We start from the raw sequence: 24,220 nt of genomic DNA on the forward strand, positions 1-24,220 counted from the left end.
TATATATATATATATATATATATATATATATATAAATATGTTTGAAACATTTTATTTTTTGAAGATTTAGTGACATACAATAAATAATGATAAATAATGATAGTAACAAAAGAGCTTAAAACAAATTGTAGTGGGGTTGTGTGAGAATGACATTTGAGGAACAATAAATAAGAGCTACAATTCAGATGCTAAGTTTGTCCATGTTTCATGAAAGGGCAACATCACCTTTTACCATTTCTTCCTTTTCCTCGTGAATTGGGACATTATATACATTTAAAAAAAAAAATAAAGATCGTTGGATCAATTAATATATCAATATAATTAAAATATACATAATATATATATTATTAATGATAATATACATCGTTGACTTCTTCAAGTTCTTTGTTTACTACTCTGATTTTTTTAATTTTATGTTTTTGAAGTTTAGGCATTTTTCATGATGGTAACTAACTTAAATAGTTACTCTCCTGATCATTTTATTATATTCTCTTAAAAAATACTTACAAATTGTAGATTATTATTTTTGTATCAGAAGTGTATAATGAAATAAAGCCTCAAAATTCAGGACAATAGATTTAAGTGTTAGTTAACAACACATGCAAGTTTTCTATATTCAATTTAGACTTGTGAAAATTTTAATAACATTACTAAAATTGAAGATTATTTAAAATTAATCTGATAATAGTGTTATAAAAAACTGAACAACACAAGAAATTGTTACCAAAATAACAAGACATGTAAAATGAAGATTGTATCAAAGTTATCCCCCGGCCAAAATAATTTGTGTACAAGACAAGATTTGTCAGTTTAATATGACTTGTGAATAATTTAACAAAATATACCGAATGAAGATTATGTCAAAATTATATCCTCTCTCCTAACATAACCTATGATTAAGATAAAATTTGTCAATCCGACAATACTTGTAAGCAATTTATTAAGAGAAATACAACGAAGATTGTCCTAAAATTATGACCACGCCCTACATAAATTGTGAAAGTGTAGTCAACCAATCTTTTTGGGTGTGTTCAATGGTGGAGCTAGGATTTTTGGGGCTTCAAAATCTGAAGAAATAAACACACGAACTAATCTGGTTCGACATCTATTATATATACATAAAAATTAATTTTAACCATTTATAAATAGTATATTTTTCGTCTAAGAGGGTTCAAATGAACCACTGACAGTAGGCTGGCTCCGCCCTTGTGTGTGTTATGTATATGTAGCACCACAACTATTTTTCCAAAATTTGATCAACAACATCAAAATGATCTTATTTGTGCAAAAGCCCGGCCCAATAGTATCAAACTCGACTAACAAACTCTGTTATCTGGGCTCCAGCCCAAGTTATCCAAGTGTATTATACTTGGCCCTTTCACCCAAACAACAAGATAATAAAGGCCTAATTCCCTTTTCCTTGCTGGCTAATTTACGCAAATGTCTCTTTCTAAAGTCACCGTTAAGATTTTATCGACTCTATTTTTAAAAGTTGTGCAAATATAGTCTTTAAAAAAATTATCTTTTCGAATATGTTCAAGTAAAAATTATCTATTTGAATCAGTCTTACACTGCACCATAATCCATATTAGTGTGAGGGGTGGAGCCACCTTGTGGTCAGTATCCTAGTTATACATGGTTAAAGATAATTTTATAGATATATATACCGTAGATGTCGAACCTCCTTCGCTTATGAGTGTGTCTATTTCTTTAAATTTTAAATGCTCTTATTGAAAATCTTGACTGCACCATTATTGATGTGTTGTTATGCATATATTAATCTTACATAGATAATACCTTATTCATGAGGAGGTAAATTATATTAAATTTCCAATTATAATAATATGTATTATTTTTTTTCATTTAAAGGAATATTAACTTTCTTCAAATTAGTAAAGGTAATTGTTTTTCTCTTCTTATTATGCTATTTTTGACATTAATAGTTTTTCTAAGGCTGGTCTGATAATAGTTGTCACTTGACACACTCAAATAGTAATAAATAATAAGAGTAATATTATTATATTATTTTTTTATTTTATTAAATTCAATACTTTAATATATGTGTTACATGATAAATAATATTTAATAACAAAAATAAAATAAACACAAAAGATAAATATCTTTTGATTACAGTAGTTAATTATTTTGCTTGTCAATAATTAGTACGTTTTCCATCAACCAAATACCGCCAATTGCCAAACGGAGCGAGGAAGCGGGAAACAGAAAAACACACCATGGCTGAGCAGCAGCTTGTAAGCATGGGCTTTTCAGAAGACATCGCCGTCGAAGCTCTGACAGCGACCGGCGGCGATATCGTCAAAGCCACCGAGTGGATTCTCAGTCACGGCCATAACCATAAGGGTTCTCAAGATTCTTGCAATTTCAATCCAGTTTCTTCTTCCACCTCTGGGTCTCCCACTACCGCCGCCCACGATCACCATCCATTCCAACCCAAAATCGATCGATTTTTTCAATTTCAATCCAAACCCCTCACACCTACTTCTGTATCAGTGCTTAAACCTATTGTTTCTACTAAAGGAGTGACGACCCATGAAGAAGAAGAGGAAAAAATAGACGAGGAACCTCCTTTACTCCGTCTAACTAAGCGTCCTAAAGTAGTAGAATCTGAACAAAGAAAGAAACGACCCCCTCATGAACCCTTGTCCGAACGAATGCGACCTCGAACCCTTGACGATGTTGTTGGGCAAGATCACCTTTTGGCACCCAAATCACTTCTTCGATCAGCCATTGATTGCGGTCGTCTTCCTTCAATACTTTTATGGGGACCACCGGGTACCGGCAAAACCTCCATTGCTAGAGCTATAGTTAACACTTGCTCTGCTTCTGAAGCTGGTGGAAATACCTACCGGTTTGTTTCTTTGTCGGCTGTTACTTCGGGGGTTAAGGATGTTAGAGAAGCTGTTGACGAAGCGAGAAGAATGAAAAAGAAGAGCAACAAGAGGACCATTCTGTTCATTGATGAGGTTCATAGGTTCAACAAGGCTCAGCAAGATTCCTTTTTGCCGGTGATTGAAGATGGTAGTGTCATTTTCATGGGAGCAACCACTGAAAACCCATCATTTCATTTGATTACGCCTTTATTGTCCAGGTGCAGAGTTTTGACTCTCAATCCTTTAAAGCCCCACCATATTGCTACGCTACTCAGGCGGGCTGCGGCTGATTCTGATAAGGGGCTGTCCTGTTGTATGGGAGAGAGTATGAAAATTGAAGTAAATGATGAATGTATAGAGTTTCTTTCAACAAACTGTGATGGAGATGCAAGGGTAGCATTAAACGCCTTGGAAATTTCAGCTACCACTGCTGCTGCACGTACGGGAATGGCTAGAGGATCAAACGAGGAGTTAGGGGACAAACAAGGAAATGCTGATGAGTCTCCTTTGTCTGCAGTTGTCAGTCTGGATGATGTCAAAGAAGCAATGCAATGTAAGCATTTGGCTTATGACAGAGCAGGGGATGAACACTATAATCTTATCAGTGCGCTTCACAAATCTATGAGAGGAAGTGATGCTAACGCTTCCATTTATTGGCTGGCGAGAATGTTGGAAGGGGGTGAAGAGCCTCTTTACATAGCACGAAGGCTGGTCAGGTTTGCTAGTGAAGATGTGGGGTTAGCTGATCCATCGGCTCTTGGTCAAGCTGTTGCTTGCTACCAAGCTTGCCATTTTATTGGCATGCCTGAGTGCAATGTTATCCTTGCTCAGTGTGTTGCTTATTTGGCCTTGGCTCCGAAGTCTATTGCTGTCTATAGAGCAATAGGGGCAGCTCAAAAAGTGGTAAGGGAATCCGTTGGACAAAATGAAGGAGTGCCCCTTCATCTTAGGAATGCACCAACTAAGCTAATGAAAGATCTTAATTATGGGAGGGACTATATTTATCCTCCTGACAATCCAAACTCATCCCAAACTTACTTGCCACCGTCTCTTCAAGGTTATAAGTTTCTTGATTGGCCAAATGTTGCTGCAAATGATCGATGATGAGGATTACATCACAATGTTATGGCTTCTAAGAATAGCTTCTTTTGCTGGTTAGCACTGTTTCTTCTCTTTTATCTTATTTCTCTGGTTTTGGGAATTTTTAGTGATCAGAGAAATCTACAGTAATTGTGAGCCTCTTTGTAGTTATTTTTTGGGGACTTCTATTAGTTGTGAGCAGAGGAGGTGGGAAAAACTTACTGGTTTGGAGGGATTGTATGATGCCAATTTTAGTTGTAGTTTTGTCAGAATGTATGCATCCCCTCTTTTTTGTTTTTGTTTTTGGGCTACATCTGGAAACAATACATATTTACTTGCTAAGATCTTGTGAGGACATGTGAGGTTTACTTTACTGCTTCTATCTCTATTTTTACAAGGATTGTTCACTTACTATCTCAAAAACTTAATCTGAAAAATTAGGCCTAGATGGTGATGAATAATTTCTTCATATTTGACCTATATGTTCAACGATTGAGCTTTGGTTCCATGCTATAAACGAATAAAATAATAGTTATGACGTAACTGTTTTGGATGATGCCCAAATTCAGAGCTCCTCTTTTGTGATACCATATGATTTAAGAGGTCTTTGACTTCGTAATGATAGCTTTCTTAACTGCTGTGTTGACCATCAAATCTATACGGCGTAATATCATGTCTTTATGAGCAAGTAATGTGGAATAGCAGTTGCTGATTGAAGGCATAATAAAATGGGATGAGCTTGGGCATTGTGATGTATTTTATCATCTGGGAGAAAAAAGATATTACTGCCATATGTGTAAAATACAGTATAAGTTGATATCTGAGATTGGCCATACATAAGACAATTCGTAACTATCAACTCAATCAAGCTTTTCTGTGAGCGGTCTGTAGGGACTGCTTAGCAGTGTGTTCCTGTTACTTCAGAAACCTGTCTCTGATTATTATCAATTCCCCGTAAACTTGCTCCATGTTAATTCTCTCCTGTGGTGTTTCTGCTGAACATGCTAGCCGAAGTTGGAAAATAGAAACCAAGCACTTGATCTGTTCACTACTTATATTCTTGTTAGCATCCTCTCCTGTCATTTCTCCACAGAGAGCGGATCCATCAACAATATCCATTATTTGATCTGGTAATGCCAGTCTGACGAAAAGGTGCAGATTCACATTGTCTTCAAATAGTTTATCTGTGGGCCTTTTTCCAGTGAAAATCTCCAGCAATAGGATCCCATAACTACACAAATCTCCTCAGCACCCATGCCATACTCTGCAGTATTCATCCATATTAGCCACTCACTCTGTAAAACGTGCATTTGAAACTAACCCAAGTTTTGAAGTATTTGACAGATTTAAGTAGAGGATAATAAAAAAAACGAGAAAGGATATTTACCTGGTGGGGCGTATCCAATAGTTCCCTGTATTCCGAGTGAGCTGAATTGGTTAAGGTTGCCTTCCCCAGAAAAACTAGGGATGAGCCTGGCCAATCCAAAATCACTTACATGTGCTATCATGTTGTCGTCGAGAAGAATATTACTTGGTTTGAGATCACAGTGAACCACAGGGATTTCACATTGATGATGAAGATAATATAATGCAGAAGCCACGTCTATTGCAATATTTAATCTCTGAAGAATGTTTAAGCTATTGCATTGTATTTGTCCTTCTGATTCTTGATGTAACCACTCCTTAAACTGATACATTATGGCCTTAAAGTCAATTCCTTTGAAGTCAATGCTGGAGCATGCAGTTATGACTTTCACCAGGTTTCTATGCTGGTATTTCTCAAGGTGTGGCATTCAGCCATGAAGCTTTTAAATGCACCGTGTCTTTGGAGGTTGAGTACCTTGACTGCAACTGGATTTTCATTTGATGAGTGAACAATTCCTTTGTACACAGTGCCAAAACTGCCTGATCCTAACAACCTATCTGAAGAAAAACCATTAGTTGCATCATGAAGCTCCTTATATGTAATCATGGGGAAGATGAGATGCCCAGATGTGGATGTTGCATCTCTTCGTTTTCTGGATCTTTTAATAAAAAACATAGAAAGCAGAAAACATGCTATTGCAGCAAATAAAACAATACTGATAATTGCAGTCAGAACGGGTGTAAGACGCTTCCTCTTTGTTCTATGGTTTTCTTGCTTCGGGCAAGGTGGTAAATCAAACTCTTGGATTCCACCACAAAGCTTGGGATTCCCCGCAACTTGTAATGCGGTTGAATTTGAGAATACTCCTTGGACGGGAATCTCACCCTCTAAATTGTTGTCTGAAAGATTCAGGTACAGTAGGGAGGAAAGATTCAGAGTCCAAGGTGGAATTTCTCCTGATAAGTTGTTTCTTGAAAGGTCTAGCTCCCGTAGGTTTTGTAAGTCAGCTATGTACGGGATGGACCCTTCAAATGAATTGTGTTGCATGTAAAGTAATTCCAAGGCCAAACATTTCCCTATGGTGCTTGGAATCATTCCTGAGAAATTGTTGTAAGAAAGGTCAAAACCTGCAAGGTTTGTTATATCTCCAATCTAGAGCCGTCAAAATGGGCTTAGCCCACCGGGCTGGCCCAACCCTACCCGTTATTGGGGTAGGGTTGGGATAGAATTTTTCAAGCCCATTTAAAACTAGGGCTTATAAGCCCGGTCCATATAAGCCCTTGGCCCTTGAGGCTTGATCGGGGCTGGCTGGGGTCGGCCCATGGGCCAAAAACTTTTTATTCAAGAGTAATTTACAATAATCTCACTAGTATATGATCTAATAATTTGAATACACGCTATGTTGTAATATTATGAATCTTCGTACCTAGATACATGTATCTCGGAATATATGGATTCAAAATTAGGTTAATTTGTTCTAGATACACTCTATCAAAGTAGATTCGCATGTATCTAGGATACATATACAAATCTCGCGCTCTCGCCTCCCTCCCATCTTGCTTGTTACTCTCTTATCTCACTCGCATATCTGGTATGCGAGATACATGCTAATTACACTAAAATTTTTGCTAGTGTTATTGAAACAACACCATTATTTGTCATATTTGATTTGAAAATCTTCTCATTTTCTTGATGTTATAGAATTACAAGTTTGAAAAGAAAAAAAATAAAAAATAAAATAAAAAGAAGGGCTAGCCTGCCCTAGCCCTCGGCCCTTCTAGGGTTGCGTTGGGTTGAGCATTTTCAGGCCCTACCAAATGAAGGGCCAGCCTGCCCTAGCCCTTCAAATTCCTTGGTGCGTGAGGCTTGGGTTGGGTGGGGCTGAGACGACCCTTTTTGACAGCTCTACTCCAATCTCCATTGGCAGGGAACCCATAAAAGAGTTATAAGAGATATTAACATGTGCTAGGGATGGCAAACTCAGCAGTTGCCCTGGAATTATGCCACTTTGATTGTTTTCACCTATATAAAGCCTCAACAGCTGTTTGCAATTTCCAAGGGATGGAGGAACGGTTCCATTTAAAGTATTTCCAGACAAATAAAGATAGAGCAGTCTCGTGATGTTTCCTATTGAAGATGGGATCTCGCCTGTCAATCTGTTTGAATCCAAGTTGAGAGTTCCCAAGTTTGAAAGGATTCCTATAGATGCTGGAATGCTACCAGTTAGACGATTTTCTTGCAGGTAAAGTATATTTAGGTTCACGAGGTTTGCAATTTCTTTGGGTATGTTCCCTCGAATCCTATTCTGTCCCATGTGTAATCCTGTCAATAGGGTGGACAGGTTGGTTACTGAGTTTGGAAACATGCCTCCAAAGTGGTTGTGGGCCAAAAGCAAGTACTGTAGGTTGCTGCAGTTGGCCAGGGAACTGATGAAATTCATGTTATCAGGTTCATCACTCCCCAACTGATTACCTTTAACGTTGAGCCACCTTAAGTTCTTCACCTTTCCTAAACTTGCAGGTACATTTCCAGTAAAATTGTTGCCTGGAAGATTAAGTATTTGAAGCATTGGCAAATGAATCTGGAAATGTTCCAGTGAATGAATTCATTCCCCAGTTGATCTTCTCTGCTTTTGGAAAAGCAACACCGATGTTGCTTCTCAGCTTACCCTTACCCGAGAAGTAGTTATAGGACAGGCCTATTCCTTTAAGTGATGACAAATTGTAGAGCGGAGGAGGGAACTCACCATTATTTGAGGAAAACAAATGATATTGGTCAAAGTCTCTGCATATATTATTACTGCATTTGAAGAGTTGATCGACATCCAAAAGATGTATTAAGCTATTATAATATCATAGAGTGGCTAAGAACAGAATATTTTCTGCGACCTAATCACTACACTTCAATTCATCATCAATAAGATAAGAGAGTAGAGTTGACAAAAGAATTCATTCAAGGTCAACAATAATGTTAATTCCTGCTGAAGGTATTTTAGTGCACAATATTATCCCAAGGGGTTGTCTAGTTACAAGGATTAGGGGGTTATCCAATATAAAATTTGGAATTAGATTTGTCTAGTGTTTGTTGTGGACAATAGCTAAAAAACCAGTAGAGAAATTCAAGTTCATAACCTAAATCCTTAGTTGTGATTTGAGCCAAACAGTGTAACAAAACAGCAGGAAAAACGTGCTGAAAATGATGACAAAGTCTAACTATCACCTACCACAAATTAGAAGAAATGCTTCTACACTACAATTTTAATGAAATCCAGTTAAGTATATAGTGTGTAATCCTGGATGCTCTGCTTGGGAAGGATACTGCCTTGTCAACTTGGCAGAATATCATCACCCTGTCAACTGTCACCCCAAAAAATTACTCACAAGTTGCTTCGTAAGTGTAGGAGAGCTTAGTAGCCAATACAACCGAAAGCAACATTACAATCAACAAATTTGCAGAGCTAAATGAAGACTTGATCTACACAAGGATAGGCTCGGGAGCTGGATCTGAGGGAGCACCGCTACTGCCATTGAGGACGGTGACATTGCCATCTGAATCCACATCCACAATTACTGAATCACCTTCTTTGATCTCACCTGCAAGCATCTTCTCGGCCATGCTATCCTCCAGCAGTCTCATAATAGCTCTCCTCAATGGCCTAGCTCCATAGCTTGGGTTGTATCCTTCATCAACCACCCTGTCTCTAAACCTCTCTGTCACTTGAAGTTCTATCTCCTTATTCTTCAACCTCACAAAGACTTCCTTAAGCATGATATCAGCAATCTCCTTCACCTCCAACTTAGTGAGCTGACGGAATACAATCATCTCATCTAATCTGTTTAAGAACTCTGGCCTGAAGTACTGTTTCAACTCCTCAGTCACCAAGCTCTTGATACGGTTGTAACTACTATCCTTCTCATCAAAATCTAGATCAAAACCTATACGACGACCTCCTTTTTCTATCACACTGCTTCCAACATTCGATGTCATGATGAGGAGTGTATTCTTGAAGTCGACAGTTCTGCCCTTGCTGTCTGTCAATCTTCCATCTTCAAGAATTTGAAGCATCATGTTAAAGACATCAGGATGAGCCTTCTCAATCTCATCAAAGAGCACAACAGTGTAAGGTCGACGCCTCACAGCTTCAGTTAATTGACCACCTTCAGTGTAACCAACATACCCAGGGGGAGAACCGATGAGTTTAGACACAGTGTGTCTCTCCATAAACTCACTCATATCAAGCCGAATCATTGCTTCTTCAGAACCAAAGTAGTACGTTGCTAAAGACTTGGCCAGTTCTGACTTCCCAACACCAGTTGGACCAGAAAAGATGAAACTGGCAATAGGTCGGTTGGGATTCTTGAGTCCAACACGGGCACGTCTGATAGCACGACTAATGGCTTTTACAGCTTCATCCTGGCCAATGACTCGGGTATGAAGTGTTTCTTCCATTTTTAGGAGGCGATCAGATTCATCAGTTGAGACCTTCTCTACAGGAATGCCAGTCCAGGAAGAGACAATGTGATGAATATCTGCCTCTGTCACTATGGGACCTGCTGCATCTCCTGCCTCAGATTCCGCCTTGCTCTTCTCTTTGTTTTTGTCTATCAAGGCTGAGATTTGTGCCTTAAGGTCCATTTCTCTATCACGCAACTCCCCAGCCTGTCCAATGCATAGAGAGGATTAAAATTGCACATCCTGAACATCTCAATGCTTTCAATAAGAAATTAATCAGTTCAGAGGAATTTTATGCACAGGATTGAGAGGAAACCAGTCACCTTCTCAAAATCTTGACCACGGACAGATTCATTTTTCTCCTTTGTAATCTGGCGAAGCTCCTTCTCCAGCTCTCTTGCTTCCTCAGGGAGCTAGATGGTATCAAGAAAACAGGTCATGACTCCATTAGGAAGAAAGGGAAGGACAGAGTAAGACAAAGAGAGTACTTTATACCTGTGCATGACGAAGTCGAACACGGGAACCAGCTTCATCAATCAAGTCAATTGCTTTATCAGGCAGAAAGCGGTCACTGGAACAAAGGTTCAACTCAAAAACATATTCATGCTTTACTTCAGATAAATCATGGAATTAAGATGATTTTTTTTGGAGTGGAGATAAATGTGCAATTTTTCAGGAGATAAAATGTGCATAAGCCTATTCCGGCACTGATACAAAAGAAAAGACACTTCTCCTAAGAGTTTTATTATTGGGAAGGATATATCTAAATCATACGAGAAAAAAATTAGTTTGCTATGAAATCCCAAAGTCAAAATGTACCAACAACTTGAGTCCGGAAGATAATTTGGAAAATGAATATATGATTAATAATACCTGATGTACTGGTGAGAAAGCTTGGCAGCAGCGTCTATTGCCTCATCAGTGTAACGGAGCTTGTGATGAATCTCATACCTCTCCCGAAGCCCTTTCAGGATCTGTATGGTTTCATCCACAGAAGGTTCAGGGACTTTAACTGGCTGGAACCTCCTCTCCAGTGCAGGGTCTTTCTCAATGTGCTTTCTGTACTCATCCAGGGTTGTGGCTCCAATACACTGACAAGTGAAACCAAGCAAAATACTTCTCAATTACACCAGCTTTGAAATTCTTTTGTAGTTTTACCAGGATGAACTTGGATCAAGATAATGATTAAACACCAAATTTAAGGTAGATTTCATAGTTCTCATTGAAATTCCAAGGAACGACATACTACAGGTCAAGGAGGATAACGAACCTGTAGCTCGCCTCTAGCCAGGGCAGGTTTCAAGATGTTCGCAGCATCAATTGCTCCCTCTGCAGCTCCAGCTCCAATCAATGTGTGTACTTCATCAATAAACAGTATTATGTCATCACTTTGTTTAATTTCCTCCATTAGTTTCTTCAGTCTTTCCTCAAACTCTCCACGGTATTTTGTCCCAGCAACAAGCAATCCCATATCAAGTGTTATGACCTGATCATCACCCATAGCAAGTCACAGATTCATATAATGACAAGGATATATACATTTTTTGAAAAGGAGGGTATACCACATCAAAATAGTTGCAGATAAAAAGATTCACAAAAATAGGTTCATCTTCCATATGACTTCAGTTAGACTCAGAATTGAAGTAAGAGGGTAACTAAATCCTGTTTTTCTTCAGTGCTTTATAGCTGAGTCCATATACCAGTCACTGAAAGAAATATGTAAAGCAGGCTCAAGGCGGTTGAAATTCGAAAACCTGTTCGTACAAGTTAGTGGGACATTCAAGTGTTTCTGTAAATTTTTGGCACGCCTACCAAAAATATTGATTGGACACTTTAGAATCACGTAATTTTTGGCCCAGAGTGTTTTGGGGGGGGGGGGGGGGGGGTTATGGGGAATCAGATAACAATATGGCTTTTCCTACTTTAACATATTTCTTGTGTATATCTCTGTCTGCAGAGTTTTTCCTTCCAATTTTAAAAATTACCAACTGTACAAAATCAAATTCTAAGACATTATAAAAATGATTTTTGAAGTCTTTCTATCTAAGAATGTAGCACAGCTTCTGGATCTGCCACACAGTTGAGATGAAATTGAAAAAGAGAAAATAAAGCACAAGCATAAAACATGTTCTGTAAATTTATCATACACCTCTGTACCTTCTTGCCCTCTATTGTTTCAGGGACATCACCATTAGCAATTCTTTGAGCTAGCCCTTCGGCAATAGCAGTTTTTCCAACACCTGGTTCTCCAATAAGACAAGGGTTGTTTTTTGTACGGCGACCCAAGATTTGAGTAACACGCTCGATTTGAGCCTGTCTTCCAACTACAGGATCTAGTTTCCCCTGAAAATATAATATGACCAGATCAAATAATTGAAGAGAGCCAATCAATCACCACATTATGACAAAATATCTTTCTATGTACCTCTTCAGCTAACTTTGTCAAATTGGTGCCGTACTCCTCCAATGTAGGCATTTTTAGGCCAGAAGTTCCACCGCCAACACTAGCACCAACAGCCTCACTACTCTCGCCAACCATCCGTATGACCTATTTATTTATTTTTCAACCAAAAAGAGAAACTGATTTACAATGAAGTCAAGCAATTTAAATACCCTCACTCTCATCAGAAGTAAACAATAACAGCATACCCAGTGTAATCCCACAGGTGGGATCTGGGGAAGGTAAGATGTACGCAGACCTTGGCTTCAAGAAAAGCATTTCAAACCAGTTTGAGAAAGGAAAATGACTTGCCTGTGTGCGAATGTTACTGGGGTCAGCACCCAAGTTTTCAAGAACACGGGCAGCCACACCTTCACCTTCGCGCAACAATCCAAGTAGCAAGTGTTCCGAGCCAATGTAATTATGCCCTGCATCACAAAACCAATCAACACAGACAACAAATAAATTATTTTTAGAATCCATGAAGCTTGTGCCTGGAGAGGACTAGAGAGGAAAGAAGTAACTATTGAAAAATCATGACTAACAACTACATCAAAATAAAACTTAAAAGGAGATCATTTTTGTGTTTGCATGACCGTTAGACCAATCAACAAAAGGCTGAAATGATTAGATAGGGGTACCTAGTTGGCGGGCTTCCTCCAGAGATAATTCTAGAACACGCTTTGCACGAGGAGTAAAAGGGATTTCCACTGCAATAAATCCACTACCCCTGCCAATAATCTTCTCTACTTCCACACGAGCATCTTTCAAATTAATTCCCATGGATTTAAGAACCTTAGCAGCAATACCAGTTCCCTCACCAATAAGACCCAGCAGGATCTGTTCTGTCCCAACAAAGTTGTGACCTAGTCGTCTGGCCTCTTCTTGCGCAAGCATAATGACTTTTATTGCTTTCTCGGTGAAGCGCTCAAACATTGCTTTTGGGACAAATCGGCACCCTCGTGGCCGTCTAACAAAAGTTGCAGCTGCCACTTTCGAATGGAGAGTTTCTCCAGATTTTACTAGTAGTGTATCTAACGCATTGCACCCTCGCAGTCCTGCAAAACTGTTCAGCCTTGAGGAAGAACATTTTACATTACATAGCATTCTAACAGTTCTTTGATTTTTCCGGGATCCATTGAATTGTCCAGCCCTTTCACTGGCAACTGAAGATAGAATGTCTGTTGACTGAACTAAAGCTCTAGCCATGATGGACCTGCAACCTGACATGATAGCATATCAGAAAAGATCACTAGTGGCAATGGGAAAAATACCAAGGTTCATATTACATAACATATACATATAATTAGCAGACATCAACAAAACCATCATTAACTAATAACCATTGAAGGCTACTTTTTTTGGACCATTGTTAACCATTAACCATTGAAAGTTAATTTCTTTAGATGACATAATGTAGACAAATAGGATCATTATGGGAATGCCAAACTTTAAAAAACTCTGCAAATGCATGTTGCCCATTTTCCCAAAATACTCGAGCAACATACAACTAGCGCATTAGCTTAAGGCTAAATTCAAAATGAATAATAAAGCCTCAAAACAAGAAGACCTGGAAAACTATGCAACCACTGGATGGTAACTGTTTTATACAGGATAAAGCAGCCAAGCTACAAGGACTTTAGTTTCTAAACTAGCAGAATCGTGAATATATAATTCCCTATTGCATAGATTAACTTGGTTCCAAATTCCAATGGGAATATATAAACAAACACTCTAGAATTCAACAACAACAACCCACACCCTTGAGACAAGCCAGTTTTATTCAGCACTAGGAGTAATTTAGTGAAGCGGTTAATTGGGAATTCTAACACCACAACAAGTCAACCAGAACTACATTGCTTAAATAAAAAAAATAAAAAAATGGTAACCTACATCATACCCCTTTCAAAGAAGCAAGGTCAAAATCTACAACAATGCCAACTTATAAAAGAATAACCCCATTACTTGGAAAGAAACTAGTCCAAACAAGTAGAAGCAAAAGACCCATCCTTACAACTTTGATTCATTAAGTAAAAACATCAAAATAATAGGTCAGAACAACTCAAATGAAAAAAATCAGGTCCAAAGTTGCAATCTTTACAGAAGTAATGGTTGAATTTCAACACAAGAAATAAAGGGTCGAAGTAGTTAAATGCAGAAACACCTAATTCAAAAAAATTCAAGACACACCCAAAACCAAATCTTGAAAAGAACCCTAATACCAATCTGTGTTATTCATCAATAAACGCATACAGATAATGAGATTAATTCATAAAAATGCTCACCTCAATAACACTAAAGATTGTGAAAAGAGGAGAAGAAAAAAAAAGAAAGAAAGGGAAACGAAATAGAGAGAGCTTGAAAGTCGGCCGTGTTATATAGCGCTAGTAGGTAGGTAGATATAATTGTCAATTATATATAAATAAATCATATAATAATTTAAAAAAAAATGCTACTCCATTGACCACTCCTGCACCGGCATACACACAACAATATCTCTCCCTTTTTTTCGTGCAAATAAATAACAATAAACCCTATTCTGTTATATATTTGTGTTATAAATGTCTATTACGTAGATTATTTAAGAATCTCTTATTTGGAGAGTAAAATGAGTATATTAAAGTTATTTTTTATTAAATATAGAAATATATTATTTTTTTGGGATCAATTAAAAAGAAAAATAAATCGTATAAAATGAACAAACGGAGTATATAATTTTAATTAAATTTAAAGTTCTAAACAATATTGTTAAGGAGTTCCATGCTTTTAATATTGTATACACATTTAAACATATTTCGAAATGTAAAACATTATTTTATTTAATTATTTGATTTTTGCGATGTCTAAGACTCACTTAAAATACAATATTTCTACCAAAAAATAAATTTAAAAAAATTTAGAGTTTGAATTTCGAAATTTCTAATTAATGATCTGAAAAGAATCTTGGAAGACTTTTTTTGGCTAATTTTCCTGATTTTTTTGAAAAAGATTGTGAAAACTTGGAACAAGTAGGTCCTCTCATTTTGGAGTGACAATAACTTTTGTTTTGTTTTTAGTTTAAGATTCAAGCCCTTGTTTGTTGTTCACGTCACCTTTTTTTTTTTTCAGAAAAGAAAAATAACAACAAATATACTAGTAAACGCATGAATTAAATGATTTACATTTTAATGGTCAGACACAAATAAAAGTAGTAGTTGCGTAGAAGTTAGAAATTAAGTACTAATTACGTATAAAATAAACATTTCTTACTGGAAAAATACATCTTCATTTGATTTACGTAACGGGAAGCAAAAAACAATCCATCCTTCTACATTGTTAAAGACCAAAACTAACAAATGTGTCAACCTCAAAGACAAAACACAATATGACGCCCATCATAATTGTGGTGTTAGGGCCAACTTATACACATCACAACTACTTTTCACCAGTATAGGTATCTAATAACTCGACCTGCCATGGCTAATAAACATTCTTTTACACCACTTGTACATGTTTTACCTTGTTTGCTTGATATTGGAAGTAGATAATCATGGGAAAGATTTTGAGCTTCATCATGTTGGTCAGGCCAGCAGCAGACTATCAACCTCAGGATTCGAATTCTTCAATCATGGAAGATTGTCTCTGAGTAGGGCTGACACTTCCACCTCGACTAATTTTGAGTGCATCTAATGCCTTCTGTATTTCCATGTTCATAGCACTGTCAACACTTCCAGATGATAGTTTCTTGTGTGCTTTCTGTAAATGAAGCTTAAGCGAACTGCTGCTCAAGCCAGCGTTCTTTCCACAGATGGGGCAAACCTTCATGATTGGCTTCCGTTGTTGCCATTCCATAGAAACCTTACCATGCAACTTGCGATCTAGGTCCAAAAGAATCTTTGCAAAGCCATCATTAGGTTGGGCTCGGCGATGAACTCGTCTCAATGTATTCCATGCCTTCAACAAAGTTAACTTCCTGCACCATATAAGCTTTCCATTATGAAATTTCTTGCATTATTCCTCGACAAATGACATTACTAATCTATGTGCCCAGTTCTAATAGGCAAATCATCTAACTGCTTCTGAAAATGGCAACAAGCTTACTAGAGAACTTTCTATGCAGAATAATACCAAGCCTTGAGAGACGGTCACTCAGAAGAAACATTTTTGTTCTTTATAAAACATAAGTTAATTCATAAACGATTCATGAAATTTTTCGGCACTTACTTCCTGAGCATTAAATAAGCGAGAACTACTGTAGCACTCCTGCTTCTCCCTTCAAAGCAATGAACCAGAACCTTCCCACCCTTCTCTTCAACATGGTCGATAAAATTATGTGCTTCTTCAAAGAGACCACTGATATTAGAATCTTCATCATCACATATCTGCCCATACAAAAAAAGTATTAACAGACATGCAACCTTCTGCTACTATATAACAAACATAAGAGTCGGACAGCATCAAATTGCAGTAAAGAATTTCTGAGAAAATAAAAGGCCACAAACAGATTACTTCCTCCGTTTCAGATTACTTGGCCCATGTTGACTTGACACACCCCTTAAGAAAGCTTTTATTAGGGGTGTATTTTACTAAACTAACCTTTTTAGTGATACTTGAAAACTGTAAATTTAGCTATTACTCATACTAAGGGAAGAAAGGAAAATATAATAAAACACTCTTGAATTTTCTAAATCGGACAAGTAAAATTAAACATCTATTTTTGGTGTAGGGGCCAAAACGGAGGAGTACTTCAGTTGCTAATATAAAAACACCAGTAAGAAACAAGAACTACTTCCTCCAGCATCAAAGATTAAAAGTTTTTAGGATAATTATTTTATAGTATGGAAGAAAAACAGGTTCAGCTCAGTAGCCACAAGATGAAGACTCAAAAATATTAAGAGAATTTTAGCACCTTCATTGCTTAAGAGACAGATTTGAATTTGTCAGGATGTATGAAACACAAAACATACAATTTAAAGCCAGATTTTAGCCAGCATGAAAAATATAAATCCAACAAAAGCAAGGAGGCTTGTAGAGATTTGAGCACTTACAGAAAAGTTTTTATATTCAAACAAATCAGGAAACTGGGAATCTGACTGCCCAGTTTCATTTGCACACAGACATAAGATATGTGTGATTCCTAAATGCTGCAGTGTGTATACAGATCTAGCAGCAAGTGCCCCACCGATAAACAGACTGCTCGAGATTGCAGATGGTTTTTCTGTACTTGCTGCATCAAAAATCAATGATATCCTTTCCAGAATGTGCTCAAGCCTGACCTATAAGTTGCAGAATTTAGAAAAGGATTACAACATAGTCAAACTCGGGTGTCAAGTGTCTTAAGAGACATGCTGAGTAGAAGATTGGCACCTTCAGCTCATAAGCATCGACCACATAATTACTATCACTTCCTTCAAAGAAACCTGTATTAAAATTGTTTTCCTGGCACATTTTAATTGCATCACTTTTAAGCATCTCAGTCCATTGCTCCAATTCTTTATTTAATTCTGCATCTACCTGAAAAAGAGAGTCAAATGATTGTAATTGGGAGAAGGAGCTTCTTGACTTAGGGTTTTCTTTTAATAGAAGAAAATCTCCAGAACAGTATATAAAGTCATGCCACAGCCAATGACAGACAGGAAAGGAACATTAACAAGGATATGAAAGAATTTTGTGCCAAGATATAAATAAAACTCTTAAGTCATAGCCTGGAAAATGTAATGATACCCAGCATATTTCATATGCAAATGCACATCATAATGTTTATGGAAAGCAACTGTAGTAATAAAATGTTAGTCGCAGAAAATCAAGTAATTATCAAGAGAAGCCAATCAAACTACTCTTTTGTGAATCACCAAACTTAGCACAAATACCGTCCTTTTCCTCCGTTAATAGGAAACTTGCCACACATTATCTGGCACCAAACAAGTTTCATTAAACTAATAAGACAATAAGTATAATAAATACTTAAATACTAGTACTCTAGCACAAACACCGTCCTTTTTCTCTGTTGATAGGAAACTTGCCACACATCCTCTTTACATTTTAGTACCCAAAGGAATATTATTAACCATTACATAATTAATACCGGGAAAGAAAATTTCTTGTCTAAATTTGGAAAACCACATAATAAGCTTATCAACTCTTTTCACTTTCTTGTTGGAGTAAAGTCGTCTTTAGTGTTTTGTCAAGAGAGATTTTCAATGTACATCACAAACCTTAGCAAATTTGTGAAAGTCACGGAGTTTTGATGTCAAGCGGAGACTACGAAGTGGTTCACCACTGCTCTTATGGCACTTCCCTTGGCTATCACGTGAATTAGGAGAAACCATAGAATCCAAACTATCTCTGTATCCAGAAGATGAAGGTCTAGGGGCTGTTCTCTGACACTCAGATTCGTTCGAATCCAAATAGGTCTCACTTGGCGCCCGTTCTTTGCTTGGTGTTGAAGGACAATGTCCAACAAAACCAGCAGATTGTGATGGCGACTCAGGAATTACCATGTCTTCTTTCTCAAGATCGCCAGCAGAAGCTCTGTTGATAACACCAAGAAATACTCGAAAGACGCTATCTAGTTTCTGATGAAGGGTGAGAAGGAATATATGAAATCCCTGCAAGTCACGCAGAGCTGCTCTAAATCCAATCCGAAATTCATGCCCTATTGAAGCCAAATCAGCTGCCTGATTGTTGTTCATTGCATCAGAAGCCTCTAGAGAAGATCCTAATTTTCCTCCTGTAATCTCGTATAATAATTTTGAAGCATACTCAGGACTGTTAATAAGGAGCTCAACCAGCTTAGGATAATTTTCTTGATCACTTGCACGCTTTCCTGCAGGTGGTCTTCGAGGAACCCCAGAGTCTATTGCTACAACGTGAAAATATGGACATGTTGTCTCATTTGAAGTTTGACTTACACTCAAATTGCAGGATTTTGGAGATTCTGTAATGTCAGATAGGTCAGAACTCTGTGATATTAATCCTGGGTTAGGAGTGCTTATTCTGCTATCTACAGAATTAGCTCTTCTTTCTTTCTGAAGTGCCCGAATCACTCTTGGCCTATATCTATCAATTGCAGAATCAAAGGCTGCCGCTAATGCATCCAAGTTCACAGAATTCACTTTATCAGCCAATAATAAGTTTGCAGGATTTCCGCGCCATCTCAGATGGCGACATGGAAGTCGATCTTCATTTCTTATGACAAGATCCAACATTAAAACCCTACCTAGGGCAGCTGCAGTCCTTTCTCCGGCTTCTCGTGAATCAAATGCATTTGAGCTCTCCAATAGAGGGGACCCATGGATGTAACTGAAATAGCAGGTCATAAAAGCAATAAAAGTATCAAAATGTAATTTTAGCATCATATAACATTGCCTTAGACCAGAACTAACTGTATCTTTTGTGACAGTAAAAGGGGAAATGTAACACAAGTACTTCCCAAAGTGGTCCCTGTCCTAGTGCACCGTAAAATTGTGCAAAGCCCCAAACTGTAGATCATCTAACTTGATCTTCCACTCCACTTTCCTACCTTTGCCTCCTTCATCTTTACCTATTTCGTTTAAGTTGTTTTTATAATCATTAAATTAAATATTCCAAATTATTGATTTAGTAATATATTCAAGCTAAACAGTAAAAAACATATATATATGCATCAAATCATGATTATGTGTTAGTATGCATTGGTAGACCATACATACAAATACAAGAATGAAGCAAAGAGTTGCTTCTCATTCCACAAGAAGCCATCAGCTGAGAGAAAAGATTGTCAAATCCAGCAACAGCTCCTCGGTTTTGGCTTAGGCTTTCTAAGCGAAGCCTAATTTGATAAGATTTACAACCTAAAAAGAGCAAAAATTATCTATCAAATAAATTCGCTTCCCATAGTAAGTAACAGCCTCCTGATTATATTCTCATAATTTTCAAATTGTGTTCATCTAAATTACCATCCTTCTCAAGCACTAATCCACCAGCAAAGGGATGTTAAGAAACTGGGTAATTAATGTAAATGTGCTCTAATGCTCCACAAAAAGATCAAGTTGCATACGCACTTCATTAGCAAAAGGCACCGGCTTAGCTCAAGAGCTTCCAGAAGTTCTGAACACGTCATTTCCACAATCTCGTCACCTTCTGAAATAGCTGCATCTTTTGCTTTTTCTGCAGCTTCCTTGATCTGTAACCACTCTGGACTACAGTTATGAATAACCCTGGACTGCAATATTTGGATACATAGTTAATGATATGACCTACAAAATCTAGCTAATTAAACATATAAACAATAACAATGAAAGTGAGAAGGAACGACTTGTGGAGTTTGGACACCTAGCCACTTTGCAAATTCATAGCCAAGACGTTCTGATTGTGTTGCCATCCTTGAAGAGGATATCTTTATAACAGCTGCAGCTTCTTTTGGAGAAGCATCATCATTTTCAAGTTCGTTAAATAGCGCAAAAAATACAACACCTCCAGAATTTACAGTCACCTGTGTTCAGTTGACATGAGCAAATAATTATTAAGAACACAACAATAATGTAAAATGCTCGAACTGTGGACATAATGTGTAGTTGACTTTCCCTTTGCCACTCGGTTCTTGTTAATAATAAATATAAAAAGTTGATTTTACACCACAAGTTCATTACTTTCTTTAATTCCCTCTCATACCAGAAAGTATGGTCAGTTGAAAATGATGCATAAGATTATCAAAATCAAGAAGTTCCTTGGTAAAAGAAAAGTTTAAGGAACTTAAAAAGAAAAAAGAGTTAGATGATTAAGGATAATGCTACAACTTTTTATTTTGGCCATACTATACTTGTTTCAGTCAATTCTACATCTTATTCAGGCAATCAGGTACTGAAGAAACATAATGTCAAAACTGAAATACCTCTAATGCTTTATTAGTTTCATCCTCGGACTGTTCAGTACTACTATTGTGCTCCGTGTGGTGAAGAGAAGACAGCATGTTCCACGAAAAGGTGCTTGATTCAATGTCCGAAACCGCAGCTTTTCCAAGTCTCTCCCATAAACTTACTTCTGTTGTTGGCTCAGATGGTAGAGGATCAACCTGATCAAGACTCAACTCTTCTGCACTGAACAAGAATTATACTGGAGCTACATTATGGTTGTAGTTTGTACTTTATTCGTTTATAAAGCTCAACTAGTCCAAGCAATTATTTGCACAATAGACAGAAAGAAGAATAAAAATTCCCATACTTTTAAGAATAGGGCCCACAACAACAGCTAAAACTTTGCTCTCATCTGAAAGTTTTTCATGAAACAAAGGTGTGTTATAACATGTGTCACTCATTTAATCTCAATATTTAAAGGAAAAACACAGTTCCCATTCTTCCACTTTTTTAAGAAGTGTCGACATTGTTCTAGACTCTCATGCAAAAAGAAACTTCATCCCTCAACTTGAAGAAGCTTAGCAGCTACCACAGGAGAAAAGACTTCTACCAAATGTAGGTACGTATTTTTCACTTGATTTCCTTGTGAAGAAGAAGATGAAAGACAGATAGGAGATCTTTTCACATGCTCCAAGTCCTATGTATAGAAACAGAACATGAATATGCCAACTTACAACTTCCTCCATTTCATTAGGCACTTTTTCCTTTTTGGACGATTTAAAAGAACGACACATTTCTATATTTGAAAATTCTTTAACATTCTAATTTAGTCCTTACAATATCCTCTTGGGGAATTGAAGTTGCATCTGTTGATAACACGATATGATGGGTACTTTGATTTGGGAGTGTTCTACACCTTTGCATTATGTATGAAAAGACATTTTTTTTTTCTTAAACTTCATGTCAAGTTAAACACCACCATATAGAATGAAACTGATGTAATAATAGCTTTCACCACGGATGTCTATAATTAGTTATAGCTCTAGGCTGCATATACTCGAGTACAATATAACAACAAATTTCAAGGAAGACAACTCAAATCAGGCTAAAAGAATCAAAATCACTACTCTCAAATCTCATTTAATGCTTTTTCTTTCACAGGGGACTGTAGGGAATGTGTGTGCCCAATACACAATAGTTGGACTATTAGCTTGGGTAAAGCATCAATGTCAGTTTCTTTGATCAATAACGTGAGTAAGCATCAATCAAAATGATCATTTGCTACCACTAACCTTAATGGCATGCTATCAGCTCGTCTAGGGAATCCGGAAGAGCGGTACTTGCTGCTACGTTTACGGACCAGCTCAAGCCATTGGGCGAACCGATACGCCGGCCCTGCCGTGATATCCCCCAACATATACAGCACCTGCAAAACAACAATGTTCCATCCACCCTTCAATTATCCAATCCCCCAAACTTCAAAAAAGCAATTAACAATGAAACTGACCCGAGAAGTGACAGTGAGGGGCAACGGGGCCTCAGGCTCGTCCGATCCCAGATCGAAATCTTTCTCCTCTTCTCTCTGCAAATACATAACTTCTTCCCACTTATATAAGATCGCTATAAGCAATACAAATCGACAGAACCCAGATCTATATAATTCAATACACACACATACTGCAACTACAGTAAAACTAAAAGCTCATAATGATTAAAGTGCGATGCCTATATCTATATGGTAGGTATTTTTTTGTGAAAAAGGGGACATGGGTGTTGTTGATTTGAATATAAAAGGTAATAATGTGAAGGAAAGAGAGCGTGCCTGAAAGGAGTACATGTCTTCTTGATTCTCATTGGTCATTGCCTTACTTTTCTTTGAAAAAGTAAAGTAAATTTTGCCGCTTTTTCTGGGTCGTTGAAAATTTGAGAGAATACGGTAAGTGGGGTTCAAGATCAATCAAAGCTGTTTAGCAGAGAGCGCTTTTCATGGAGATTGAAACTCAGGTGAGTCGCTTCCTTTTTTAAGTCGACAGTGATGATGACACACTCACAGTCGGCTGCTTTATGTTAATTTACGAATTTTGAATGCAGTCCACGGCGAATCTAGAAATTTTGCTTAATTATATCAAAACTTTAGTATATATATATATATATATATAATTTTTCGATGAAGGGTTTCAAGTAACATCAATGGAGCTAAACCATCACGTAGGTAAGGTTCATGAATGTATTTCCATTCACTCTTGTCAATTTTAACTAAACATATTCGATTAAATTTTTAAGATTTGCCTATTTTGAGAAATATTAACCCATGTTCGATTTAGCATAGAGTTAAAGAAAGTTAGTAGGTGTTATATAAAATCATGAGATGAAATCAGATGATTTGAAAATTTCATATTATATTAAATACAAAAATTAATTCACAAGTGTTTATATTTTTTTAAAACAACGTCCCATTTATATCTATTAACCATTTATTTCATATGTAAATAAAATTTATAATCAATATAAATAAGAACGGAGGGAGTAATACTTTTTTGACCAACAAATAGCTCAGTGAGTAAATTGTTTGTACTATGTGAGAGGCTTATATTAAATACTAGTACACTACAATTCATGTTCAATTTTTTTATTGAATTAATATCAACTAAAGTTAGATGAAACATTTACTTAAGTGGAGAACAAATAGCTTTGTAATAATTTTGTTTATTTGGCAAGATTGAATAAACAATTATGACTATTTTAATAATTTTACAACTTATGAGATTCTTATGTTTATGAGAAAATATAAAACACAAAAACTTCATATTATATGTCTAAAGAAAACTTTAACTTCATCTCATAATTTCATAGAATGATATTATATCATTATTAAACTAAAGATACGTAAGCAATGAAGAAAGGTAGAAACCATCTTTGATAAGGCTGCATAGTATTAGGTAGTGTAAAGGAGGACCCTCAACTATTAAAGTATGTCAAATGCAAACTAATGAACAAATGAATAGTTATTGAATTTGTTGATCAAGTTCATGTAAACAGCTATCTAAACACAAATTAGGCCCCTACATCAAGATTAACACTTGAATACTTCTAATCATCTCCTTCAGTACTTGTAATTATCTTGTTCAATATCAACCATATCAAAAAAGAGATATTTGGGCCGGGAGTTCCACCTCCA

General features: G+C 36.9%; 3 protein-coding genes and 1 pseudogene across 4 annotated transcripts; 1 reads left to right on the top strand and 3 right to left on the bottom strand.

Annotated features, from left to right (window-relative positions):
• Positions 1 to 2,193: 2,193 nt before the first annotated feature.
• On the top strand, positions 2,194 to 4,344 carry LOC102583024 (ATPase WRNIP1 pseudogene; annotated as a pseudogene).
• A 542-nt stretch (positions 4,345 to 4,886) lies between these two features.
• On the bottom strand, positions 4,887 to 7,906 carry LOC107059572 (probable LRR receptor-like serine/threonine-protein kinase At3g47570). Its single transcript, XM_015306254.1, has 4 exons — positions 7,318 to 7,906; positions 5,812 to 6,464; positions 5,359 to 5,740; positions 4,887 to 5,212 (listed from the first exon to the last, which is right to left on the bottom strand). Exons 1-4 carry the CDS (start codon positions 7,904 to 7,906, stop codon positions 4,887 to 4,889), a joined length of 1,950 nt encoding a protein of 649 aa, XP_015161740.1.
• A 418-nt stretch (positions 7,907 to 8,324) lies between these two features.
• LOC102583354 (ATP-dependent Clp protease ATP-binding subunit ClpA homolog CD4A, chloroplastic) lies at positions 8,325 to 14,618 on the bottom strand. Its single transcript, XM_006341423.2, has 10 exons — positions 14,515 to 14,618; positions 12,871 to 13,452; positions 12,542 to 12,657; positions 12,215 to 12,337; positions 11,947 to 12,132; positions 11,060 to 11,275; positions 10,663 to 10,880; positions 10,285 to 10,360; positions 10,113 to 10,202; positions 8,325 to 9,996 (listed from the first exon to the last, which is right to left on the bottom strand). Exons 2-10 carry the CDS (start codon positions 13,436 to 13,438, stop codon positions 8,812 to 8,814), a joined length of 2,778 nt encoding a protein of 925 aa, XP_006341485.1. The 5' UTR covers positions 13,439 to 13,452; positions 14,515 to 14,618; the 3' UTR covers positions 8,325 to 8,811.
• An 856-nt stretch (positions 14,619 to 15,474) lies between these two features.
• On the bottom strand, positions 15,475 to 23,147 carry LOC102583677 (dual specificity protein phosphatase PHS1). 2 transcript variants are annotated; one of them, XM_015306202.1, is made up of 11 exons: positions 22,865 to 23,147; positions 22,550 to 22,624; positions 22,335 to 22,468; positions 21,081 to 21,285; positions 20,505 to 20,681; positions 20,251 to 20,411; positions 18,424 to 19,510; positions 17,576 to 17,722; positions 17,257 to 17,484; positions 16,433 to 16,590; positions 15,475 to 16,181 (listed from the first exon to the last, which is right to left on the bottom strand). In XM_015306202.1, the coding sequence occupies exons 1-11, from the start codon at positions 22,901 to 22,903 to the stop codon at positions 15,815 to 15,817; spliced, it is 2,778 nt and encodes a 925-aa protein (XP_015161688.1). In that variant the 5' UTR covers positions 22,904 to 23,147; the 3' UTR covers positions 15,475 to 15,814. The 2 variants fall into 2 exon arrangements, with proteins under 2 accessions (XP_015161688.1, XP_015161689.1); XM_015306203.1 differs by lacking the exons at positions 22,550 to 22,624; positions 22,865 to 23,147 and having other exon boundaries at positions 21,081 to 21,280; positions 22,335 to 22,419.
• Between the last annotated feature and the right edge of the window lie 1,073 nt (positions 23,148 to 24,220).

The sequence above is a fragment of the Solanum tuberosum genome, unplaced genomic scaffold (assembly GCF_000226075.1).
Source record: "Solanum tuberosum cultivar DM 1-3 516 R44 unplaced genomic scaffold, SolTub_3.0 scf00026, whole genome shotgun sequence".
NCBI lineage: Eukaryota > Viridiplantae > Streptophyta > Magnoliopsida > Solanales > Solanaceae > Solanum > Solanum tuberosum.

Excerpts from the sequence above, each read along its gene's own strand:
- LOC102583354 (XM_006341423.2), bottom strand. The coding sequence starts at position 13,438 with ATGGCTAGAGCTTTAGTTCAGTCAACAGACATTCTATCTTCAGTTGCC. Across the intron at positions 11,276-11,946 it reads AAACAATAGAGGGCAAGAAG|GTCATAACACTTGATATGGG; the intron begins GTACAGAGGTGT and ends GGTGATGATCAG. Across the intron at positions 10,203-10,284 it reads TTCGACTTCGTCATGCACAG|CTCCCTGAGGAAGCAAGAGA; the intron begins GTATAAAGTACT and ends GATACCATCTAG.
- LOC107059572 (XM_015306254.1), bottom strand. The coding sequence starts at position 7,906 with ATGCTTCAAATACTTAATCTTCCAGGCAACAATTTTACTGGAAATGTA. Across the intron at positions 6,465-7,317 it reads AATTCCAGGGCAACTGCTGA|GTTTTGACCTTTCTTACAAC; the intron begins GTTTGCCATCCC and ends CAAACCTTGCAG. Across the intron at positions 5,213-5,358 it reads TATTGGATACGCCCCACCAG|ATTTGTGTAGTTATGGGATC; the intron begins GTAAATATCCTT and ends GGTGCTGAGGAG.
- LOC102583677 (XM_015306202.1), bottom strand. The coding sequence starts at position 22,903 with ATGACCAATGAGAATCAAGAAGACATGTACTCCTTTCAG. Across the intron at positions 20,682-21,080 it reads AAACTAATAAAGCATTAGAG|GTGACTGTAAATTCTGGAGG; the intron begins GTATTTCAGTTT and ends AACTGAACACAG. Across the intron at positions 20,412-20,504 it reads TAGGTGTCCAAACTCCACAA|TCCAGGGTTATTCATAACTG; the intron begins GTCGTTCCTTCT and ends CAAATATTGCAG.